Source organism: Falco biarmicus, chromosome 16, assembly GCF_023638135.1.
Source record: "Falco biarmicus isolate bFalBia1 chromosome 16, bFalBia1.pri, whole genome shotgun sequence".
Classification (NCBI taxonomy): Eukaryota; Metazoa; Chordata; class Aves; order Falconiformes; family Falconidae; genus Falco; species Falco biarmicus.
In genome coordinates, this window is record NC_079303.1 from 798,402 (window position 1) to 820,566 (window position 22,165).

At 59.7% G+C, this 22,165-nt stretch overlaps 1 protein-coding gene across 1 annotated transcript in view; it reads left to right on the forward strand.

The window, feature by feature from the left end:
• NAV1 (neuron navigator 1) overlaps positions 1-22,165 on the forward strand; it is a 76,507-nt gene that overhangs the window by 31,133 nt on the left and 23,209 nt on the right. Inside the window, 2 exon segments of the mRNA XM_056361728.1 lie at positions 13,262-13,364; positions 16,650-17,015. Coding sequence (XP_056217703.1) covers positions 13,262-13,364; positions 16,650-17,015 — 469 coding nt within the window.

The window sequence follows — 22,165 nt, forward strand, 5'->3', positions numbered from 1 at the left end:
AGGGTGCTGCCTGCAGGACAGCCCTGTGCTTGGCACTTCGGCGGCATGGGGAATGGCATTGTCTCCAGCTTGGTGGGAGGGGATCCCAAACTGTCCAAGCGGGGTGTGTAACTCAGCATGTTCTCAGCGTGCTTAAATGGTTCCTGCAGCATGCAGGGGATGGGGGCTTGTCACTGCACAGGGGTCCAGAGGCGAGCAGCCGCTCTCCTGTTTAACGTCGGAGTGAGCTGATGTCCCTGGGGGCTTGTGGCTGCTGTCACCACCTGTCACGCAGCTCTTGGTGTTGATGAGTGCATGGTGAGGGCGGCCATGGGAGCTGGCACATGGTGCAGAATTGTCCACTGAAATCCCTCCTGTCAGTGCCAATGCCTTTTTCTGAGCTTTTTCTGCCCTGCCCATCCCCAGCACTGCCAAGCCCACAGTAAAACTTGGACTCGCCATTCTTTGCATCGAATCCTAAAGCGTGTCAGAGTCTCTCCTCTCGCTGCAGCGCAGGTGATGGATCTGAGGTGAAGAGCACTCTTCGTGCGTGCTGTCCCTGAGCCCCACTGGGGTGCCTGGGCAGGAGTGCTGTGGGCTTTGGGGTCCCAGGGAGGAGAGCAAGGACCAAGTGGCAGCTTCCACCATAGTGGCACAGAGCTTTCTGGTCCCAAGCATCCCCTTCCATCCTGCGGCACAGCCACATTTCCTGGAGGAGACAGGGTCTTCCTTCTCTGCAAATCTCCTTTAGTGGGAAGAATGCAACTGCTGCTCAAGAAAACCTTTTCCTGGTGTTGGGGACCCATCGAGAGTTCTGCAAGAGGGAGAGCAGGTCTGGAAGCAGCTGGACGAGGTGCGCGTCCTGCCGCCAAGTGCACCGAACCCTTGCCCCTGCGCTCCCCATGGGGAGCTATCAGTGCTAAGAATAGACAGTTTATTCATGCGCATCCCTCTCCCTGTGAAGGGTGCTCGAGACACAGCGCAGCAATTAAAACAAGTTTGTAATAATAGCGCTGGCAGATCAGCGGTACCGGCTCTGAAGCTGGTGGAGGATTTGGCGGTGCTGAGGATGGATGGGGGGAGGCTGGTGCTGCCGACCTCCCCAGTGGAGACCCGGCACGGGGGTGCGAGGCGGTGCTGTGAGGCAGCAGGATGAAACCCTGGGTGTCCTTGCAGCTGCAGTGCCGGGTGTGGGGCTGCAGGAGAAGCAGGATGGAGGGGGCCACAGGCTGGGGAGAGGCACGTGGGGCTGACACCCCTCCTGGCTCCAGTGAGGGGAAGGCACCTTCCTGGGGCAGGTTCGGAGGAGCAGGTAACAAGTCCTGCAGAGGTAATGGCAGCGTTCGTGCGGTGGGGAGCATGCTGCTGGGTGAGGCAGGGGCACGATGCTTTGTGTTCCTTTACCACAAGCAGGAGTGGCCCTGGGGGAGCTGGCGTAGCAAGCAGGAGAGTTCATCTGCAGTAATTTGGGTCACCCCAGGCTCTCTGCTGAGTTACTGGGATGCCTCATCCCACTTCTGGGCAGGGACCTCGGAGCCACTGGTTCCTGTTAGCTGCACAGGGGACCTTGGGGACGAATGCAGGATGATATCTGTGTGTCACCGTCAGAGCCGCAGTGCCCTCTTCAAGCAAACCTTCTGCTGCTTGCTGCGTGCCACTTGGAGAGCACAGTGGGTTTGCTTTGGGGTGAGCATCGCCTTGGCAGCTGGTGGGGTGGACTGAAGGGACCTCAAAGTCTGTGATGTCACGTCAGTCCTCAGCCCCACCTGGACTGCTATTGCAGATGCTGCCGTGATCTTCAGGGGGTGAATCTTGCCCCAGTGCCTGGTAAGAGCAGCACCCCTGGGCACCCCAGCAATGCACGCCCACCCCAGTGCTGGGGAACTGCAGGTGGAGGGGAGCCCTAAGCTTGCGGCATCCCAGTGATCATATGTGCAGCGGGCTTGTTTCTGGCTCTCTGCAGGCTGCTGCGCCTGGTGCCAGAGTGAATTTGGCACCTGGCCCTCCTGCGAGGCTGGGGCAGGTGGGGAGAAGAAAGGCTGAGCCCTCTCCGCTGCCCTCGCCGCAGGCGGGGGGTTCGATTACCCCCACACTTGCACAATGGCCGTTTATCTCTGGGAGCAAAACCCTAGTAACCGTCAGGGCAGAGCGTGAAGGGCTGATTAGAGGGTGCGCGGGGAAGGGCGCTGGGGTCGTGTGCAGGCACTTCCCTTCCCATTTCCAGGGCTTTCCATGGTAATGGCTCCTATTTTCCTCTGTTGTTAGGACATCACTCACATGTGGCTCGAATGACATCTGTCAAAACACTTCGTGGTCCGTTTGTGTTCCCCCCCCCCTCCCCACCCCGTTCTTGGTGCTTCTGGGGAGGATGGATCCGTTGGCCCCATAATGAGCCTGACATCAATTAATCATCAGCCTTAAAAATTAGCATTGTGGCAGTACACATTGGAGGGAAACGATTCCCCAGATGGAAGCAAATATAGCCTCTGTTATCTCCCTCCTCCCGAGGGAGGTGGCAACAATAGATCCACTAACGAGCCTGGAGCTCATTTAAGCTGGGTTTGCTCCCTGAGGTTGGGGGGCCTGAGGTGATCTGCTGCCTCCTCTCCAGGTGCTCTTGGGGGACCACCTCATGCAACGGCTGATGACCAGATCCCAGGGAAGGCACCCTCATGGGCTGGCATCTGCCAGGCTGTGCAGAGAGCCTGGAGTGAGCTTGCAAGCACCGAGTCCCTTCCTGAAGCCGAGGGTTTGGAGGAGAGCAGCACTGCAGGGGTTTCATCCTTCTGGACTGAAGGATGCTCATCCCTGGGTGATGCTGCTGGACCAGGACGGGGGTTCTGGATGTGTTCCTCAAGGACATGTTCCACTTCAGGTGGGCTGTCCCTTGCCCCTCTCCAGGGTGGCAGCTCTGAGCAGCACTTGTGCCCATGGCAGCTTGGTGAGTACCTTGCCAGCTCCGATGTTCAGGAGCTCAGCAATGGGCTGGAGGTCTCCAGAGACCTCCATCTCGGGGGTGACTTGGGCACCTTCCCTGGAGGTTCATAATGACCTGATCTTTGTGCCTATGCCATGCTGGGATTTTCCATGCTTGGAGCTACCCTCCCTCACTCCCTGGTGAGCTGTAACCCAAGTGAGCAGCTCTGCCACCCATAGCCCCATGCAATTTTGGTTTCCCACTGCAGGTCCTCGGCGAGGTGAAGACCCTCTGGTGACAGCTGCGTTTTGGGTTCTTGGTGGCTGATGAGCAGGTCAGTGCAGAGCAGCCCTGCAGGCTTTGGCTGGCGAGTGAGCAAGGGAGGACATTTTGCATTCTTGCTGGAGACGCATGAGGACTCTTTGGCTGATCTGGTGATGGACAGACAGACCAAGTGTCTACCAGAGCCCAGCTGAGGCCGGGGAGAATTGTGTTTGCAACGCATTGCTCTGCACAAAGCTTGCAGTCACAAGGCGAGGGGGACAAAAGGCTCCCTGTTTGCTCCGTCCCAGTGGGTGCAATTCCAACAGTTAAAAAGCAAATGTGAGTTGTTTGTCTCTGTGAATATAAAGCTTCCCCAAGCATGGCTGTATTCTGGCTGGGAATGGGGAGTTTGGCTTCGCTAATGACTCTGTTCTCCCTGCAAAACAGAGCCAACTTGAGCCAAGAGCTGCCCGGCCGGACCCTTCCCCGCCAGCCCGGGTACGGGGACGTGGGCTGCGGAGGGTATGGGCTGCTTCTGGGTCTGATAAATGCTCTTTCAGCCAGGCCTGGGCACCCAGTGGGGAGGGATGAGCCTGGGGACCTCTGCCTTTGTCTGTGGTACCTAGAGGTGACTGCCACCCGTGAGCAGTCTGCCAGCGCTCAGGATCTTCTCCTGTGGCCAAGGGGTTCAATATCCTCAGGTAAAGGGAGCCCCAGGCGGGGCGGGCTGGCTCCTTGAGTCATCAGATCTGCTGATTTGGGGCATTTGACTGTGAGTCTGAGGGTCTGCTGTTGCAGATCAGGGAACTCTTGAGTGGTGTCTCCATACCAGAGTCTGGGGAGTTGCCCTGCTCGTGGGAAGGCCTGTGAATCCCCACGGCACTGGGTTTTCAGTTGGGATTTTTTTCTCAGACCAGCTGGAGAAGGAAGGGGATGGGTGCAAGTGGCTGGAGGTGCAATGGTGCAGGGTAGTTTGCTGGTGATGTGCCCGGTCCCAGGCAGCCCACTTGTGCTGGGGAGGGGGGCAGGCAGTTGTGAAGCTGCTGCAGGACGTGGAGGGAATGACTGCAAACCACATGCTGCAGCTGGGCTCGGGGCATGGGCACATCCACACTATCTACATGGAGGATCCTCAGCAGTAACGGGATGGTTGAGACAGTGCCAGTGCCTGATGTGGTGTAAGTGCTGTCTGTGGCCAGCTGTGTGCGGCTCCCCGGGGCGGGGGGATGTGATGCTTAAACCCCCATGTTTGTGGCAGCCGAGCGGTACTGAGCACAGCCCATGGGCATCTCCACCTTTGCCCAAGGGTCTTCCTCCTCCTTGGCTGCTTCTGTGTTTGCCCCATCTTCCTCTTGGCTCACTCGCCTTCTGGGCTACAGGGGCTTTGGAGAAGGGTTGTCCACAGCGAGGGAGGGTAGTTATGGGAGGAAGGATGTGGCTGTGACTGGCCATAGGCCCAGTGCCCTCTGTCACGGTACAGGATCCCTGCAGGGAACCCATCTTGGCTCTTGAGATGCAGTCAGAAGTCGGTGCAGGATTCTCCCTGTGTCATGTTCCCCTCCTCCACTAGGCAAAGCCCAGAATGGGGGCTGGCAATGTCCCCAGATGTAGGGCACATCTGGAGGGCACCGAAGCAGTTAAGTGAAGGGCTGATTTGTGCTATAGAAAGCCGCAGTTCCTTCCTTTGATCCTCTGAATCAGCCCATTGCCTCCGTGGTATAAAGCCCCATTTATCTCTGCTTTTCCCAGTAAGTTTGAAGGCGGTCGCGGCTAGTGGCTCAGCAGCAGCAAGCTTGCCGGCTTTCTCTTCCGCTGAAGCAGAATCAGGTGAAATCTCTATGGCAACTAGCAGATGACAGCGAGTCTTGTTGCCTTGGAAATGAGGCAAGGAAAAAAAAAAAAGCCCCACCACCCAAAAAGAGCCATCTGGAATTTTGAATTTCCACAATGTCCGACCTGTGTCTGGTGACGCGTGGGGAGCATGAACCTGCTGCTGCGGGCTGCTCTGGGGCCTCCGTGCTGGGGCCCGTCTGCGCCTTCTGCCTCGCTATGGGGTTTTTGTGGGGTTTTGTTTTTTTGGTTTGGGGTTTTTTTTTCTTTCCCCCTGCTTTCTGGGGGTTTTTTTGTTTTGTTTTTTTTTGTTTGTTTGGGGTTTTTTTGTGCAGAGTCTGTAGTGTTGCCTTGGATGTCTGCTGGTAGCTGTGTTAAAGGTGTTGTGTGTGGAGCATTTGGAGTGCCTGAAATCCCCAGGCTGTGCCAGCTGTGCCGTGTTGCTGGCCAGCATGGCACGCAAAACCCTGCGGGGCACTGCAAGCTCTGGGGGGAAACTGAGGCACGGAGTTCTGTGTGACCAGCCTGACCCCGCTCTGCATGGGCCCCAGCTTAGGACAGCCCCCAGGTGCAGTGACCACTAGTGATGCCACCTCCATGTGCCTGAGGCCATGGGGCTGTTAACTGGGGGGTTCATGTCACTCTGCATTTCTGTGGCTGCGTGTGCCGGTGTCTGGAGGCACAGGGCACCCCTTGGTGCATGGATCCAGCCCATCCACCTGCCGTCTGCGATCCCCCTCCTTCCCAAGCTGTACAGGCATTTGCTCTGGGTTATTTTGGAGACCTGCAGTGCTTGGATGCAGACAGCGGTGTGGGGATGCTCCCAGCTCCTCCGACGCTTTGCAGGAGCAGCTTTGGAGGCAGCTGTGGCGTGGAGGTGTGCAATGCTGCATGCAGGAGCGGGGTCTGCCCCAAGACAGGGGAGTTTGGGCTCTCCTGGCTCAGTGTGGGGGAGTGGAGGACAGCACAGAGGTGGGATGCACAGGACATTGAGCAGCTAGAGGCTCTCACTGCTGAAAAAGGAGCTGTAATTTGGATGCGCAGGTGGGGTGGTTTGGGGCCAAGCACAGCATCCATTGAAAGAATAACCCGCAAATGGGCTGGAGGCCCGGTCTGGATCTCTCCAGCGGGTTCACTTGGAAACTTGTGTATGGGAGAGACCCAATTAAGTAGATTTATGGCTGCTCTAGCCTGAGAAAGTCTGAATCCCTTTTAAAAGCTTGGCTCATTGGAGCCAGACGGGGTTCAGGCTCCAGGTCTCTCAGCCCTGCCCTCGTTGTGAGCAGCAATTCACAAGGCTTAGCAGCAGTGATCGCCCCAGAAGTGCTGATTCGGCTGAAGTCCCAGCCTGTCACCGCTGCTAATTTTCTGCTCTTGCCTGCCAGCGAGGAGCTGATGGCCCCCATGCACGGTGTGGAGCTGCCCCATCCTGTGCCGGCTGCGGTGATGAGGGCAGCGTATCTGCAGCATCCCCTGCACATCCCCTGTCCCCTGTAGCAGGAGGCTGTGCCTCCATGTCGCCAGGGAGCAGCACCTACGGCTCCGCCAGCCCTGGGGCTGCTGCCTTCATCCAGTGGATGGTGGCTATGCTTCTCCCTGTGGGTCTGTCCAGGGTGTTTCAGAGGTGCCAATCAACCATCTGGGTACCCAGGTACAGTGTTGCCTGGGTGCTGGATGGCACAGGGCTCCCAACCTGGTTCCTGCCCCTCGGGGAGCAGGATGCGCTCCTGACTGCTGCAGGAGGCCCAGGGTTGGCAGCCAGCCCTTGGCTCATGCCAAGAAGCCGCGGCAATGAGAGCAGTTAAACCATGGCGAGTGCTAACGAACCCGCTGCCTTCTGATGGGGTGGGGCAACAGGTTTTCAGGAAAGGGCAAGATGCCCTCCTGGGGCACTGAGTGGTAGGGATGTGCTCTTCCCAGGGAACTCAGGCTGGGGCATCTTCTGAGAGAGAGGGGTGGTTTTGGGGGGTCCCAGTATGTGCCTGGGGGGAGCGCACAGGGATTGCAGGGAAGGGGCTGGGCTGGAAAATGAGGCTGATGATGGAAGGAAACACTGTGGACCTGACAGTCACCCTGCAGAGCCCCGTTAGCCATTTCCACTGCTCATGTAGCCTGTTTGGTAGCTGTTGGAGGGGAAGAAGAGATTTACCCCAGGGAGAAGGTTTGCAGGTTGCGACCATCCCCCTGCCCAGCCGTCTGGGAGCGTGAATCAGAGCTGGATGTAAGTAATGCAAGATAAAGCCATTTTACTCCATATGGAAAGACTCTGCTGTCAGTGTGCCAGGACGCCCGTAACCAAATTGCACGCTGCGGGGTGTAAGCTGGGAACCTGCAGGGCTTGGCGAGGCTTGCACTGGACTCAGAGTCTTGGGTCTCCCCTTGGGCCGGCAGCCCGGCTGTGGCAGGCTCTGGGTGCTGAAGCGGAGGGTTTGCAAGGAAAATACCAGCAAAACGATGCCTAGGCTGATTCATTCATAAACACAGCTGGGAGCGCAGGCTGAGGCAGCACAGTGGGAGAAGCGTGTATCTGCGTGAAGGTTTATGGAGCTGGGGAGCTCGGCTGGGCTGGAGGAGTCTCAGGGCCCCGGGAGAATGGTTTTTATTGCAGAGTTTATTAGTGTATTTTTCAATGCGCTGGAAGGAATTGAGCAACCAGTTAAAAATGTTTCATGGCCTGGGGAAATTCGTTGCAGCTACTGTGTAATAGGGGCTCACCATAATGACTCAGAAACACCATGAGGCCTTTTACAGCAATTTCCCGCTTGCCATTAAAACCTTTACTGGGTCGCCAGGACTCCTTTCTGAGTCTGATCTTCTGAAGTGAGACCAGTTGGGTTGTGGGGGGTGAGAAAACATAGATGAGAGTGCCATGCTCATGCTGAGCGTATGAACACAGGCACAGACAGTGCATCCATGCAAGCCTAGCCTGCTCGTCCTGGTGTAGATGGTAACTGCTGCTGTCCTTGTGCCTGCATACATACATGTGGGCACACGTGCAAGGTCGTGGGCACAGGCGTGCACATGCACGTATGCACCTTTCTGCAGGCTTTTGCTACCATGTGGCCTGCACATGAACATATGCATGATGCAAACAAGTGCTGGAGCGGCACACACACACGTGGGTTTCTGTGCCAAGGCACATGGGGCACACGTGTCCCATGGACGCAGCTCTGCCTGGCCCCAGCGGGAGCTGTTGGCCACATGCTCCTTTGAAATGAGCTGTCATGAGCCGTTTGGAGTTGATGATTTCCTCATTCCTTGACGTACTTGGCCACGTCGGCAGCACCCGGCTGCGGGGACACGGCTGCGCCCCGTCGTGCAGGCAGAGGAGCAGCCACCGCTCTCTTGGAGGGGCTGGACATGAGCACAACCTGGCGCTCCCTGGTCTCTTCCAGCCCTGGCTCTGCAGTGCATGGCACGGTCACAGCATTCAGCACCTTGCCCTTTGCAGCACAGCTCTCTCCTTCCTCCTTCTCATCCTCCTCAGCTGCTTCCAGCCCTGCATCCCATCTCACTGATGCTCCTTTTCGTGGTGGTGGTATCTGATGCTTCCCCAGTTGTGCAGGGCAGGAGATGGGGCGATGGGCAGCGTGTGGGTTGGGGCAGGGCACCCAAGGTGCCAGGTTGCTGTGCTGGCACCCACTGTCGCGTGGCAGGCAGCGCTGCCTGGCGTTTAACACAGAGGTGGTGATGGAGGCTGCGCAGGAGAGCGCTTGCGGATGATGGGATGGTTGATGGTGGGCTAGGACTTCCAGCCTCAGTTTCCCCATGTGTGAAGCAGAGCCGTATCGTTTCCTGACCTTGATGAGAGCGCTCGGTTAAGAAAGAAGCAGCAGTGGGGGCTGGGGGGTTGGGGGCAGCAGGAGAGCTGCCCAAGTGCAGTGGCAGGCAAAGGCAAGGCAGAGCCAGCAAGGGCAGGTTAGACCCAGCCTGGCACAGGAGAGAGGACTCAGGCAGTGGAGCCTGGTGGCCTCCCTGCACAGGGCTTGGGGACAGTGGCTTTGTCTCAGGGCTGCCCTCCTGTGCGTGACTGGACTGGAGGAGCACAGGGCGGGAGCCACACGCCCTTCCCTCCATGGCAGCAGGATGGAGCCTGCAAGAGCAGCGGGAAGCTGCGAACCAGGCTGCAAGCCAGCCTGGAGGTGGGGTGGAGGGGATGGCTGATCCCCAAGCCTGCAGCCCTGGCAGAGCAGGGGACACTGCAGGACATGTCCCAGCCGTTGCTGCCTGGGAAATGAGCCTAGCCAAGGCAGACTGTCCGACTGACCCTGCCGTGCACAGGCTAAGCTGTCCCCACTGCTCCTCGCTCCAGCAGCTGGAAACAGCTGGCTGTGGCAAGCTTGCTAAATCGATGTGGGGAGGAATCTAGTGAGCTCCTGCCATTCCCACACTCCAACCTCTCCCAGCAGCTCTGGTTTTGGCTCAGCCTCGGCATGCAGCGGACTCAGCCAGCCCTGAGACAGCTCCCAGCCCCTTGCCGCACCTGGAGAACAGACTGCGGAGGGCCGGTGTCACTGCTCTGGCCCAGCACAGTGGGGACAAGCAGTGACAGTGCGAGCAGCGACACAGCCAGCTGGATGTGTGCCAGAGGAGGGCAAGTGGCTCCTCAAGTCACAGTTCCGCCCTTTCCCAGGTGAGAGCAGCTGCTTTTCCTGGGCAACTCCAGAGGCCAGAGTTATCGGGACTGTCACCTGAGAACTGGGGGCCAGGCATGGATGGCCAGCAGTGCCACAGGTGAAGCTGGGGATGCAGGTCAGTGCTGTCACCTTGAAACACTGGGCCCCTCGCCCTTGGATGCTGCTTCTTTGAGTGCTCTGGGGGCCCTCTCCGCAAGGGGGGTTCCCCAGCAGCAGCAGGGGTGCAGGTGAGGTGGCACCCGTGTGCCAGCCCCTCTGTCGGGGCGGCTGGGGACACAGCGAGTGCCCGCCCTGGCCCCACCGCTCCTCGGGATGGGGGTGGCTGTAGCAGCCCAGCTGCCAGCGGCACCCAGGGAGGTGGCAGCACCAGGCCCAAGCGCGGGCTTTCTGCCCGGGGGAGATGGCTGTGGGTGGCTGCAGGGGAGGCAGCCAGGGTGTTTTGGGGAGGGAGCAGTGCCCATGAGGAGCATGCTGCCAAGCTGGTAGCAGGGTGGGACATGCTGGCAGCACCGGGGGACAAGGGTGGCTCTTCCATCCTGCCCTGCTCTGTCCCACCCCAGCCCATGGGGGCACGGTGCTGCCAGGGTGTGCGTGCTGCCTTCATCTGCGGGAGTGGGGCTCAGGGTGGTTGGTACCCATCGAATGCAGCCAGGGTGGAGGTGCTGAGAGTGCTGAGTCCTCCCCTGCATGGACCCACCTGGGGGCACTGGTGCGTGTTTTATTGGCCTTCCCTAAGGTTCTTAGATGCCTCCCCTCCAAAGTGTTCTATTGCCCTACAGACTGCACCTGTGGCAGCAGTGAACTTGGCCTCAGGTTTTTACCCTACCATTTCAAGCCTGAAAATCCATCTTTCCAGGAAGCCCAAGGGCAGGGCCTGGCACCTTTGAGGTGCCTCTGATCTTCTAACACGACCCTTTCTGCCTGCCCCACCAGAAGGACAAGGAGTCCCCTTGTCTGCAGCCGCAGAGCAGAGTGGGTGCAGCCCTCTGACAGCAAGGGCCCCTGGAGCCTCCTCTGCACCTCAGCTGCGTGTGTGCAGCCGCTTCTGCTCCAGCCCTCCATCGCTTTGCCCATGCTACCTGCACATGCCCATCCTGTGGCTCTGGGGCACCAGCTGGAGGATCTGTGCCTTTTATTAACTCCAATGTGCATGGGCCACAACAAAGATTTAATAACGAGTTCATAACTTGCCTCCTGCTAAGCCTTGTTCTGTGAGCTGGACCAGGGTGATTGGGCACACACGGGGCCAGGTATTCTTATGCGGTGGTGTGTGCTGGCTGCACTGGGTGCCCTCTGGGCTCACCAGCACTCTTAGCCTCATCTACACTGGCTTTAACCTGCTTGATTTAACCTGTCTCATCGGGGCTGTTACCACTTGTCACCACCTTCCAGGGTCACACATAAATCAGAGCCGCTTCACTGGTTTGAGGTGCTCCTGCCTGGGCCAGTGGGCAAGCAGAGCCCGGGGTTGCAGCAGCATTACCCATGGGTGCTTCCTGCAGCGTGTCCAGTGGTGTGGTTAGAATCTTAGAATCATTTGGGTCGTGAAAGACCTTTAAGATCATCAAGTCCAACTGTTAACCCAGCCACTGCCAAGGCCACCATTAAACCATGTCCCTGAGCACCACATCTACATGTCTTCTGAGCACCTCCAGGGGTGGTGATTCCACCCCCGGCCGGGGCAGCCTGCTCCAGTGCCTGACCACCCTTTCGGTGAAGATGTTTTTCCTCATGTCCAACCTAAACCTCCCCTGGTGCAACTTGAGGCCGTTTCCTCTCGTCCTATCACTTGTTCCTTGGGAGAAGAGATGGATACCCACCTCGCTACAGCCTCCCGGCCGGCAGCTGTAGGGAGCCATGAGGGCCCCCCCGAGCCGCCTCCTCTCCAGGCTGAACCCCCCCAGTTCCCCCAGCCGCTCCTCAGAGCGCTTGTGCCCCAGCCCCTGCCCCAGCCCCGCTGCCCGGCTCTGGACACGCTCCAGCCCCTCACTGTCCCTCCTGAGTGAGGGGCCGAAACTGAACCCGGGGTTGGGGGTGCGGCTGCGCCGGTGCCGAGTGCAGGGGGACGGTCACTGCCCTGGTCCTGCTGGCCACACTGTTGTGCCACAAGCCAGGAGGCTGTTGGGCTCCTTGGCCACGTGGGCACACGGGGGGCTCACGTTCAGTTTGCCGTCAGCCAGCCCCCCAGGCCCTTTCCCTCCGGGCAGTTACCAGCCCCCTGCCCCCAGCCCGCAGCGCTGCGTGGGGCTGGTGTGACCCAGGTGCCGGACCCGGCACTGAGCCGTGTTGAACCTCCTACAACTGGCCTTGGCCCATCGGCCCAGCCTGCCCAGATCCCTCTGCAGAGCCTCCTGCCCTCCCCCACATCAACGCTCCCCCCAGCTTGGGGCTGTCTGCAAGCTTACTGAGGGAGCGCTCGATCCCCTCATCCAGATCATCAATAAAAATGGTACACAGGGCTGGCTACAGGACTGGCTGATGCGTGATGGGGACAGTGGGACATCAGCCCTGCTTGTGCGCTGGGTGTGTGATGGTGCTGTTGTGGGGCGCCTGCTCGGGTGCGTGCCGGCTGTGTCCCGTGGTCCCTGCACTGCTGCAGTTTGCACGGTGCCATTGCAAATCCCGAAGCACTGGTTGCCACGTTACATTAGGAGGAGCCACATCCAGCGTCCCTGGCGCCCGCTGTCACTGCAGTTCAATGGCAAGCTGCCGCTGAAAGGCTTGAAATCGGGGATCAAAGCCGCGGTGGCACGGCTGTTAGCTGCCGGGGATGCACATGAGCGGGTCAGGGGTGCAGGGGCTGGAGCCATGGCCCAGAGCCCAGCAGCGCTGCCAGGGCTGTGCCAGCAGTGAGTGAATCTCCTCCTCTGTGTGTGTGTGTGTGCGCCCCTGAGGGTGTGTGTGCCCATGCTTGTGTGTGCATGTGTGTTTATGGGTGTGTATGCACATGTGTGTGGATGTGCGTGCATGTACGTGTATGCACAAGTAGTTGTGGTGCAGGTACATGCATGTGCACACGTGGAGGTTGGGGGTGCATACCTGTGCCATGGTGAAGAAGACCCAGGGCAGCTGGAGCTCGCGGGTTTTCAGCCCCGGGCCTTGCCCATGGGGGGCTCATTCCCACTGGCTGCTCCAGCCCCCAACAGCAGCAGCCGCCTCTCCCCAGGGATGAGGCAGGAGTGGGGCTTGGCTTGCGCGTCTCCTCAGTTCCCGCTGGCTGCACACTGAGCGGTGCTGCTGCAGTGCCCGTGTCCCCAGGCTGGGGCACCCCCGGGGCCTGGGGGATACAGGGGCGAGTTTGGGGATGTGCTTCCAGAATGGCTGTTCCTGTGTGGCCCCATGCAGCAGGGTCACAGTGCTTCATGGTTGCCTGACTGTAGCTGGCCTCCTGCCACCTCTGTGGGTCCTGTGGCCCCACTTGGTCCCTGCCAGCTCATCCTTTCTGGACCAGACATCCCCATCCCAGCTGCAGCGCCCTTTGGGGAGGCATTTTGCGGTGGTACAGCTCCAGCCCGGTGCCAGCCCTGCCCTGTCCCCTCCCAGCAGGTAGGGCGAGAGCTGCTAGGCACAGCCATGGGCAGAAGGACGCAGGAGCCATTCATTCCTTTAAAGCCACCACCTTGTCTCTTCACAGACCCTGAGTCCCAGAGGAAGAGAACAGTGCAGAATGTTCTGGACCTTCGGCAGAACCTGGAGGAGACCATGTCCAGCCTGAGGGGCTCTCAAGTGTCTCACAGGTGAGGCCCTGACAGTGGACCCCCCCCACCCCTTCCCCACCACCAGGGTCCTTCCTGGGGCAGCAAGGGAGGCTGGGGCGGCTGAGAAGCCACTCCACTCCAGGTGAAGGCCATGTAGGTGCTGGCTGTGCCCCTTGGCCTGGGGACCCTACTTACGGGGCTTTGGAGAGATGCTCCCAAATCTGTGCAGCGTCATGTGCGGGGCTGCGGTAGAGCCCCATCCCTGGCAGTGCTTTGGGCCCAACGCTACCCTGCATGCTCTGGGGCAGTGGGGATGGGTAGGGATGGCACTGAGGGGAGCCAGTTGCCCCCAGACCCCAGGCAGGGGTGAGGTCTGTTCCTAGTTGTTGGGTGCCCCCGTAAGGACAACCAGAGGTGAAGGTATCCTCTGCGCCTGCCCAGGTTTGGAACACAGGCTTCATCCCCATCTGTGACTCAGTTTCTCTACTGTATGTAGAGGTGACGGTAGAGAAACTCTCAGACAGAGCTGACCAAATGCCTGGCAGCCCATGGGCAGAGGTGGGTACACTGCCGAGCCCGGGGCTGGCAGCACCCCATGGTTGCAGCTGGGGCTGGCGGGACCATGAGAGTGGGGACAGGGTGATTGCTGCGTGGTGAACCAAAGCAGAGTGGCTACCTCTGTGTTCAGAGGTCTCTGTGACACATGCTTGGGACTACCTGTGTGCCCCGGGTCTCTCAGTTGATACCACTGCAGGGTTACTGCTCTGCTCTGTCCGTGCTTGGGGTCTGCACAGCAGCTCCAGCATCCTGCCTGTCTCCCCGTCGGGGCTGGCAGGCCTGGACCCTGCCAGTGGTGGGCCGGGGGGCAGCAGGTGCGAGGGGGGTAACTCCCCAGGGCACCCTCCCGGCTCCCACCCTGCTGGTGCAGCCGCAATGAAGCCTGGGCTTTGCGGAGGGGCTGTGTCGGGTGTCAGGACTCTGGAAAGCCGAGGATGCGGCGAACATCCTTCTCCTGGTGTTTGTTGCCACCTCGTGGTCTCCCTCAGTCCTCATTTCTGTGTTGGAAGGGGCAAAACCCAGCACCTTCCTCCCTGCTCTTCACCCACCACCACTCATCTTTACAAACCTCCCCTCTGTCACCCCTCGATCAGCTTTGTCCAGGATGAAGCAGCCAGGATGATTTAGCTCTCCTTAACCTAGAAGCTCGTCTAGACACTGCTCATCTTTGCTGCACTTTCTGGATCTTTTCCGAGCCAGAGGCAACAGAGCACTGGGGCAGTGGGATTTGCACGGGGCCACAGCGATATTCCCTGGGCTGGCCATTTCCTGGAATTATCCATTACAGCTCTGCCCCATCCCTTTGCTCAGCGTGGGAGTTGGTCCACAGCCTGGTGCTGCTTGCACCGAGTCAGGGCTGCTTTGTGTTCACTTCATGTCTGCTTCATGTTTGCTCTGCATTCGCTTTGCATTCATCTGTGTCAAGCTTCGCCCACCGCTTTCTCGCCCCAGCGCTCAACTCCTTTACAAATCCTCTGCCAGACCCAGCCTTAGGGAAACAGCATGAGGATATTAAGGGTGATTAAATTAGCATTGATGGTGGGTTTTGACTCTTCACTATCTCTTCCTTTTCTTGATGCGTAGTACATCACGTGGCGGAGGCCTCAGCCGGATCCCTGACATAGAGAAAAATGACTTGATAGCCCAGGGATGCCTGCCCCTGCATTCTGTCCCTTAAGCGGTTCTTAAATATGTGAGGATCTTCCCTCTTATCCGTGGCAGCTGAGTTTATTTGGAAGCTTAATCTGCCTTTGATGAGGGCACTCATCCACCAACTTCTGCAGCAGCCTTTGCAGCGTGCTCCCTGCATCCCTCCAGGAGCTCCACCGCGGCTGTGAGCCGGATTTTCCTTTATTGTGTAAAGCTGTGTCAGCTCTTCCCCGGTACGTTGTAATTGCACACATACCCACTAATTCTGCTCTCATGAACGTTTCCTACAAGTGTGTCCAATACGGATGTCATCCGCAGCCCTCTGGATGTGCTCCGCTTTGCTGGTGTTGTTCCTTTGGGCTCCCTTTTTATTCCTTCCACAAACTATTCCTCAAATTTCTCTTGTTCTCCTCACTGTATTCTTCCACCCAGCGTCTGGAGGCTTATCCTTTGCTGTTTCCCCACTAGGACACAACTTTGTTCCTGAAAGACGTCATCGGACTTCTGGCAGCCTTTGCACCCGGCTGCAGGGCTGCACGAGCTTCCTCAAGGGCTCGCTTTAGTCCTGCTTGGAGACGTGGTCTGCATGTGCTCTGAGCCGCCGGCAGAACATCCTTAAATAGCCTTTGTGCTGCCGACAAAAACTAAACCCTTTTAGCTGCCTCTTTTAGTTCCGCTTTAACAAACTTCCTAGTTTTTTATGTAGTTCCCTGTTTTAAATTCAATACTGCAGCCAGGGTTTGGCTTTTGGTGCTCCTGCAGGAGCATTTAATCCAAGATGGGGAATAGTTCGCTGATAGTAACGTTTAGAGCCAAGTCAAGGGCTGTGGGTTCCCAAGTTGCTGCTCCAAGAAGTAATAATTTTTGGTGTCTATATTTAGTCTCAGCATCACTCCCTGGCATGCTGTTTGCCCAAAATACACCCTGAGGGGTGCAGGGAGTAACTGAACTCCCCATTCCTGATGCACTTGATGGCTCTGGGCTGGCTGGAGAGCAGCAGGCTAGCCTGTGGGGCTGGGCAGCCCTGACCTGGGGTGTCCCCTCCTGCCCAGACTTGGAGGTTCACTCTTCAGGGGTTCGGTATGGCATGCTGATGCAGAGACCTGGTCTCTGGTTTGCTCTTCATCATCGTTTGGCTCACAACCTCCACTCCTTGGCATGACCTGCTGCTGTGTCCCCTGGGATCAGTGTGCCACCACTCAAGTTCATCCTGTTTTGGGTCTGGGTTGGTACTGGGGTGCAGATGGGAAGGGAAATGGCTGAGGGAGAGCAGCCCGGGCATGGGGGAGCATGTCTGGGCTTTCCACTAAAGGCAGCCTATTAGTGGGCTGGTGGTGTGGGTGTCCCGGTGGGTCCTGGAACATGGGACACTGTGCTGGCACCAGGCAGGGAAGGAGGGGACTGTCCCCTGCCAGCTGAGATGAAGGGGGTCCAGGACAGACAGCGTCCCTGCGCCCAGACTCCTGGGAGCCTCTGGCCTTGCCCAGCTGCCTCAAAATGGGCAGTTTTGTTTTCCGAGCACTTGCAGCCCCAGTTCGGGGTGGGGGTGAGGCAGGGCATAGACCTCTGCTGGCCACTGTGCTCTGCCCTAACCACCCCTGCATCCCGTCCTTGCAGCTCCCTGGAGATGACCTGCTATGACAGCGATGAAGCCAACCCCCGGAGCGTCTCCAGCCTGTCCAACCGCTCCTCCCCACTGTCCTGGCGCTATGGGCAGTCAAGCCCACGCCTGCAGGCGGGGGACGCGCCATCGGTCGGGGGGACCTGCCGCTCTGAGGGCACACCCAGCTGGTACATGCATGGCGAGCGGGCACACTACTCGCACACCATGCCCATGCGCAGCCCCAGCAAGCTGAGCCACATCTCCCGCCTGGAGCTGGTTGAGGCACTGGACACCGATGATGTGGAGCTGAAGTCAGGCTACATGAGTGACAGCGATCTGATGGGGAAGACACTGACAGAGGATGACGACATCACCACAGGGTAAGTGCCCACACCGGGGTAGGTGCCTGCGCCACGGCTTTTCTGGAGGTTTCATCACCTCCTGTTCGGCCAGCGGTGGAGGGGCATCAGGCACAGCAGGATGGAGGAGCACATAGATCACGGCCAATCTGGGTTATGTCCCTGCATCCCAGAAGGTGCTTTCCCACCAATGAGGCAGTGTAGCCCTTGTAGTGCTGGTGGTGCTGGACACCAGCCAGGGCTTCCTGGGGCTGGCAAGCCCCTGAGCTGGGGTGTACTGCTCTTCTGGCATGTGGGCAGTGTCCGGCTTGATCTGGGTGTTCCCAGAGCAGGGGGCTGAAAAAAGTGCATGGTGTGTGGCTGTGGGAGCCCCGAGCCAGAGCCTTGCTGGGGTAAGTGCTGCTGCTTTCAGAAGTGCTCTCCCAGTGGGTCTAAGCTGCTGCCTCTGACCCTGGCACTGCAGGGACATCCTGTGTCCAGCTGGGAGTGCTGGTGGCTTGTGGTGGGGCAGGCAGGGCCAGGTCTCAGCACCCCAGTGAGAACTGCGCACCGAGGTGTCATTGGGTGGCACCGTAGTAGAGTGGGGTGCACTGCTGAGCAGGGGTCCTCTCCTTCTGGGACCCCCGCTGGCCTCTGTCCCTCCACCCACAGGGCCAGGGGCATCTCCTGCCAGGTGGGCACAACCTAGCATGCCCAGGGCTTGCATTTTCCTTCCAGATGTGTCCAGCTCCCACTGCACTGTTGAGGTGCCCCTGGCTCTGGCAAGGGTCCAGGATTTCAGCATGTTGGAGGTTTCCTGTTTCAGCACAGGAGGATTCTTCTGACTGTGCTGCTCTGGCCCTCCTGGGGCGGCCATAGTCATGTCAGCTCGTTGCAGGATAGAGCACAGCCCATGGCTTCACACCCATCCTGGGGGCCAGCACTCCCCAGACATGCCCTGGAGGTGCATGTTACAGTTGGAGGGGACACACACCGAGGGGTGCCTGTGCAGGCCTCCGCCCCCGTGATGCTGCAGCTTGGGGGCAAGAGTGTCTGTGGCACCACAAGTGTCAGACCTGTCCTCCCCACAGGCATGTAGGGTGAATCTCAGGGGCTGCCCTCTGTTTGTGAATGGGGGTGCTTTGTGCTGGCTCAGTGTGGACCCCTCCTGGGGACCGTAACCCATCACTTGGCAGCCAGAGGTGGCACGTCACTACCTTCTGCCACCAGCCACTGGACCATGGGGTGTGATGGGCAGCAGGGTGGCTTTGGGCTGCCCTGGATGGCTGGGGCCACAGTGGTTCTGGCTGTGGGTACGAAGGGCTTCACTGCTTCTTGTCTCATCTTGGAGCTGCTCGTGCAGGCAGATAACCTTGGGGTGCCCTTGGCTGCAGAGGCAGTGCGGGGAGGGGTGAACCAGAGCATGACTTCATCTCCATCAGCCACTGAGCAGGCAGAGTGTGGGCAGGGTCAGCCCCTCCTGGGAAGGGCCAAGCTTTGGGGTGGGAGCCCTGTGTGGCCGAGACTTTTGCGAGGCCCTGGCAGCACCACAGTCCCCCAGTGCCAGTGAGGCTTTCAGTGCCACGGCAAGCTGGGCTGGCACCTCCACGGCCGGGTGCCAGAGTCCCTGTTCCTGCACAGGGTCCGCAGTGTGACCCTGAGCGTGCTGCAAGGGAAATCCCCAGTGCCCTGCCAGTGGGTGCAGAGACAGACTGGGTGCTCTGTGCTGGGTACCCCTCGCCAGGGTTGGGTGCAAGAGGGCAGCCGCAGCAGCACAGGGCCCTCTTAACTGCAGGGACATGTTCTGGGGATCTGCAACGTCACCAGGATGTTGCTGACACATGGGGCCAAGCGGTGATCTAGTCATAGCTCCATCCCCTATGGCCCCATGATAGGACTTGGGATGAGGGTCCCCCGGAGCAGGCAGCGTGGCACAGTCCACAGGGACACCCAGGGAATGTCCCTGGCTGGGTGCTGGGGGACACGGAGGTGCCCTGTCCAGGAGCCTGGGCACTGGGCATCCCCTCCTTGCCAGAGCCAGCTGGGGCGAGGAGCTGCCTTGCCAACGCAGAGCACTCATCCAGTGCAGCCCTTCATCCAGCCTCCTCAGCTGGCTCTGACCTAGAAAGCAAATACCGCCCCAGGCCCCGTCTCCCCGTGCTGCTAATGCACCGGGCAGGAGCCGAGTGCTGCAGATGGGGCCATCAGCCCCCGAGCCCCGGCCGCCAGGCCAATGCTTCATGCACCGCGCCGGCGCACACCCAGGCTTGTAGGGCAGTAGGTCAGAGCCAGCTCAGAGGATGCGGGTGGCACGTCTCCTGAGACGTGCGGGAAGCCATGGGATAGGACCTGGCATCTGCATGGCTTCCTGGGGAAGCATCCTGGAAGGAGAGGGCTGAGGTAGGTGAGGCATGGCTGGGGCATGGGGGCTGTCCAGGGGGGTACTGGGGTGAATCGGCAGGCTGGTGGTTGGGGTGGGCCCAGCTGAGAGGGCAGTGGTGGTCCCAGGGCCCAGCTCAGAGAGGGGGGTGGGATGATCAGGTCTGGTGGTGTGAGCAGGGATCAGCTGGGGACACCCCAGCCTCCAGAGGCATTTCTGTATCAGCTGAATGTGCCGGCGTTCTGCCTCCTTGCCTGGCCATGCCCTCCTGCCTGCATCCATCGGGCCAGCACTCGCAGCTCCTCTCCACCAGCAACCTGCTGCTGGTTTTGGAGTGTGGAAAGCTCTGGCTTTGCCCTCCCTGTCTGGTAGCGAGGCCTTTCTTTTGTTCCCAGCGTCACCGTATCCTCCTTGTGCTCTGCAGCAGGGCAGCCCTTGGCCAGCAGGGACCCGGCACAGCCTATGCTGGGAGCAGCCCCGCAGCCCCCCACCACTGCTGGCACCGTGGTGTCCGAAGGGCCTGGCGCAGGCAGCAAGCTCAGCTTAACATGGCAGCATTTTCTGGGGTGGTGCTGCTCTCCTGCCCTGTCCTGCCCGTCCTTGGGGCCTGGGCAGGGCGCAGGCAGGGACAGCACCGACCCCTGGGCTGTTTCCCTGGCACTGGAAGTCTTTGCTCTCTTCCTTGGCTGCTGTCAGCTCAGGTTTCCACCCACCACTGCTCAGTTTGCTGCTTGCTGTTCCCTGCCCCTGATGCCAGTCCCTGGAGGGGTGCAGTGCTGCCGGTGACGCTTTTCCACCCCATCCAGGCTGGGAATGTTTCCTGAGCCCTGGAGGTCACCCCACCAAGGTCACCCCAATGGGAGGTCGCCCAGTGCCGAGGGACTTCTGTGGCTGTACGGCTGCAGCGCAGTGCTGGGCCCATGATGCAGCAGCGTGGGTGCCTTCATGTGCAGACCTGTGTGTGAATCAGGCAACGGTAGAGGAGGTGGAGAGCACCCGAGCGGGAATTTTCAAGCCAGGTTTTGCCTGGTTTCGTCCCGGCCATGTCCTGCATGTCCAAGCAGTGCCACCTCCTGCACGTGGAGCTGCCGTTCCCCCTGCAGTGTAGTGTGGCTGCAGGTTGGTGCATCTCCCATGTGCTGTGTATGCTTGGGGCCCTGATGTGAGCAGCTGTTGCGGGTCCTGAGTGCTGGCGCAGGAGCGGGTGAGCATGCATCACCCCTGGGTGTTCCCTGGGGCCATTAGGGACACGGTGGGGAGTGAGCAGGGTGCTGTGAGGCTTTGCTGTGGTTGGGAGCTGGTAGGGTGTGCTGGCTTCCACCCCCCCAGCCCTGCCTGCCTGGGGTCATGGGGCTTCCCCCCAGCCATGCAGCACAGGATCCCAGGCTGAGGGTATGACGAGAGTGTCGGTTCTTCTCTGCTTTGCCTTGCTCCACCACGTCTCCCGGGCTTGGAGAGCACCCTGTGTGTTGCAACCCTTTCTGCCACCCTCCTTTTGTCAGACCCTTCATCAGCCAGCCTGTTACCCAGCCGCTTCCCCACGAACAGTGATGCAGCTGCAAGGGCCCTGGGGTGCTCTGGATGTCCCCAGAGAGGTCTGGCAGGCCACCGTGCCCAGTGCCAAGGGCTTAGCAGGTCCAAGCACCTCCCCATGGTGTGCCTCATGCTCAGGGAAGTGCAGGGCACTGGGTGGGGGTTGAAGGCACCTGCCGTGTGGCCCTGGCTGTGCCTCAGTTTCCTTTGGTCCACCCTGCTGGCTGCGAGTGCGTTGGGGCAGGGCACAGCTGCTCTCGGCGGGGTTTGCGGCGGGGTTTGCGGGGTGCAGTAGAGGAGGAGCACCTCTCCCTGGCTCTGGTGTGCAAGGACACGAAACCTGAGCTCAGCCATGTGATGGGCAGCTCCCCAGGTGAGGACCTCAGGGACAAATTGGGACAGGCTGGTTCCGTCCTTGGTCCTTGGAGCTGATCAAATACCCACAGTGGCAGAATCCTGTGGGGATGCCCAGGCTGAGCTCATCCTGCCCCTCTGGCAGGGCACGGTGTTGCCAGGCCTGATCCTGCCATCCCCAAGCACGGGGATGGGCGAGTGGAGAGGGAGCGAGCAGGGCTGGCTGCTGAGTCAGCGCCTTCTTGCTGCGGTGGCTGCAGGAGCGCTGATGATCTGTGTGCACTGCAAGGCCTTGGGCATGCAGGCATCGCTCTGGAGCTGATCCCTGTGGCTGTGCATGTCCCCTGGGGCTTTCAGTGCTCTGGGGAAGTGCTCAGGTAACCCCAGAACCGCTGTGATTTGGGGGTGTCCTTTTGGGCCTTGTTTTTCGTTGTGGATGGAAAGGGAGTAGCACTGCAGCCCACCTCAGTGGTGGCAGCATCTGCACCCCCATCAGCCGGGTACTGTCCTGACTGTTCATGGGTATGAAATGGAGCCGTGGCAGCAGCCTTTGGTGTTGGGACCGCGGGGTGCCGTGCAGCTCAAGGGTCAGCACGTGTGTCCAGTTCATGGTACTCCCTGGGCACTGTCCCATGCCACCGCTATGGTGCTGCTGGCAGCTGGGTGCTGCAGAGCCTGTGGTCCCCTCCAGCAGGGCTGGGGGCTGCTAGCCGCATCCCCCCAGGAGGGATGCTCTTGAGCGGGCACCCGCTGTGCTCCGGCTGGCCTGGCTCCGGCTTCCTCGCAGCTACTTGAGCTCGGTGCAGCCCGGAGGCGGGAGCAGATGTTTGGCTTGGCTCCCCGAGAGCGGCAGGGGAGCGGACGCCCTCCTCTCCTGCTTCAAGCAGGATTGGCGCTGGCGCTCTGCTCCCCTCGAACGCCTCTC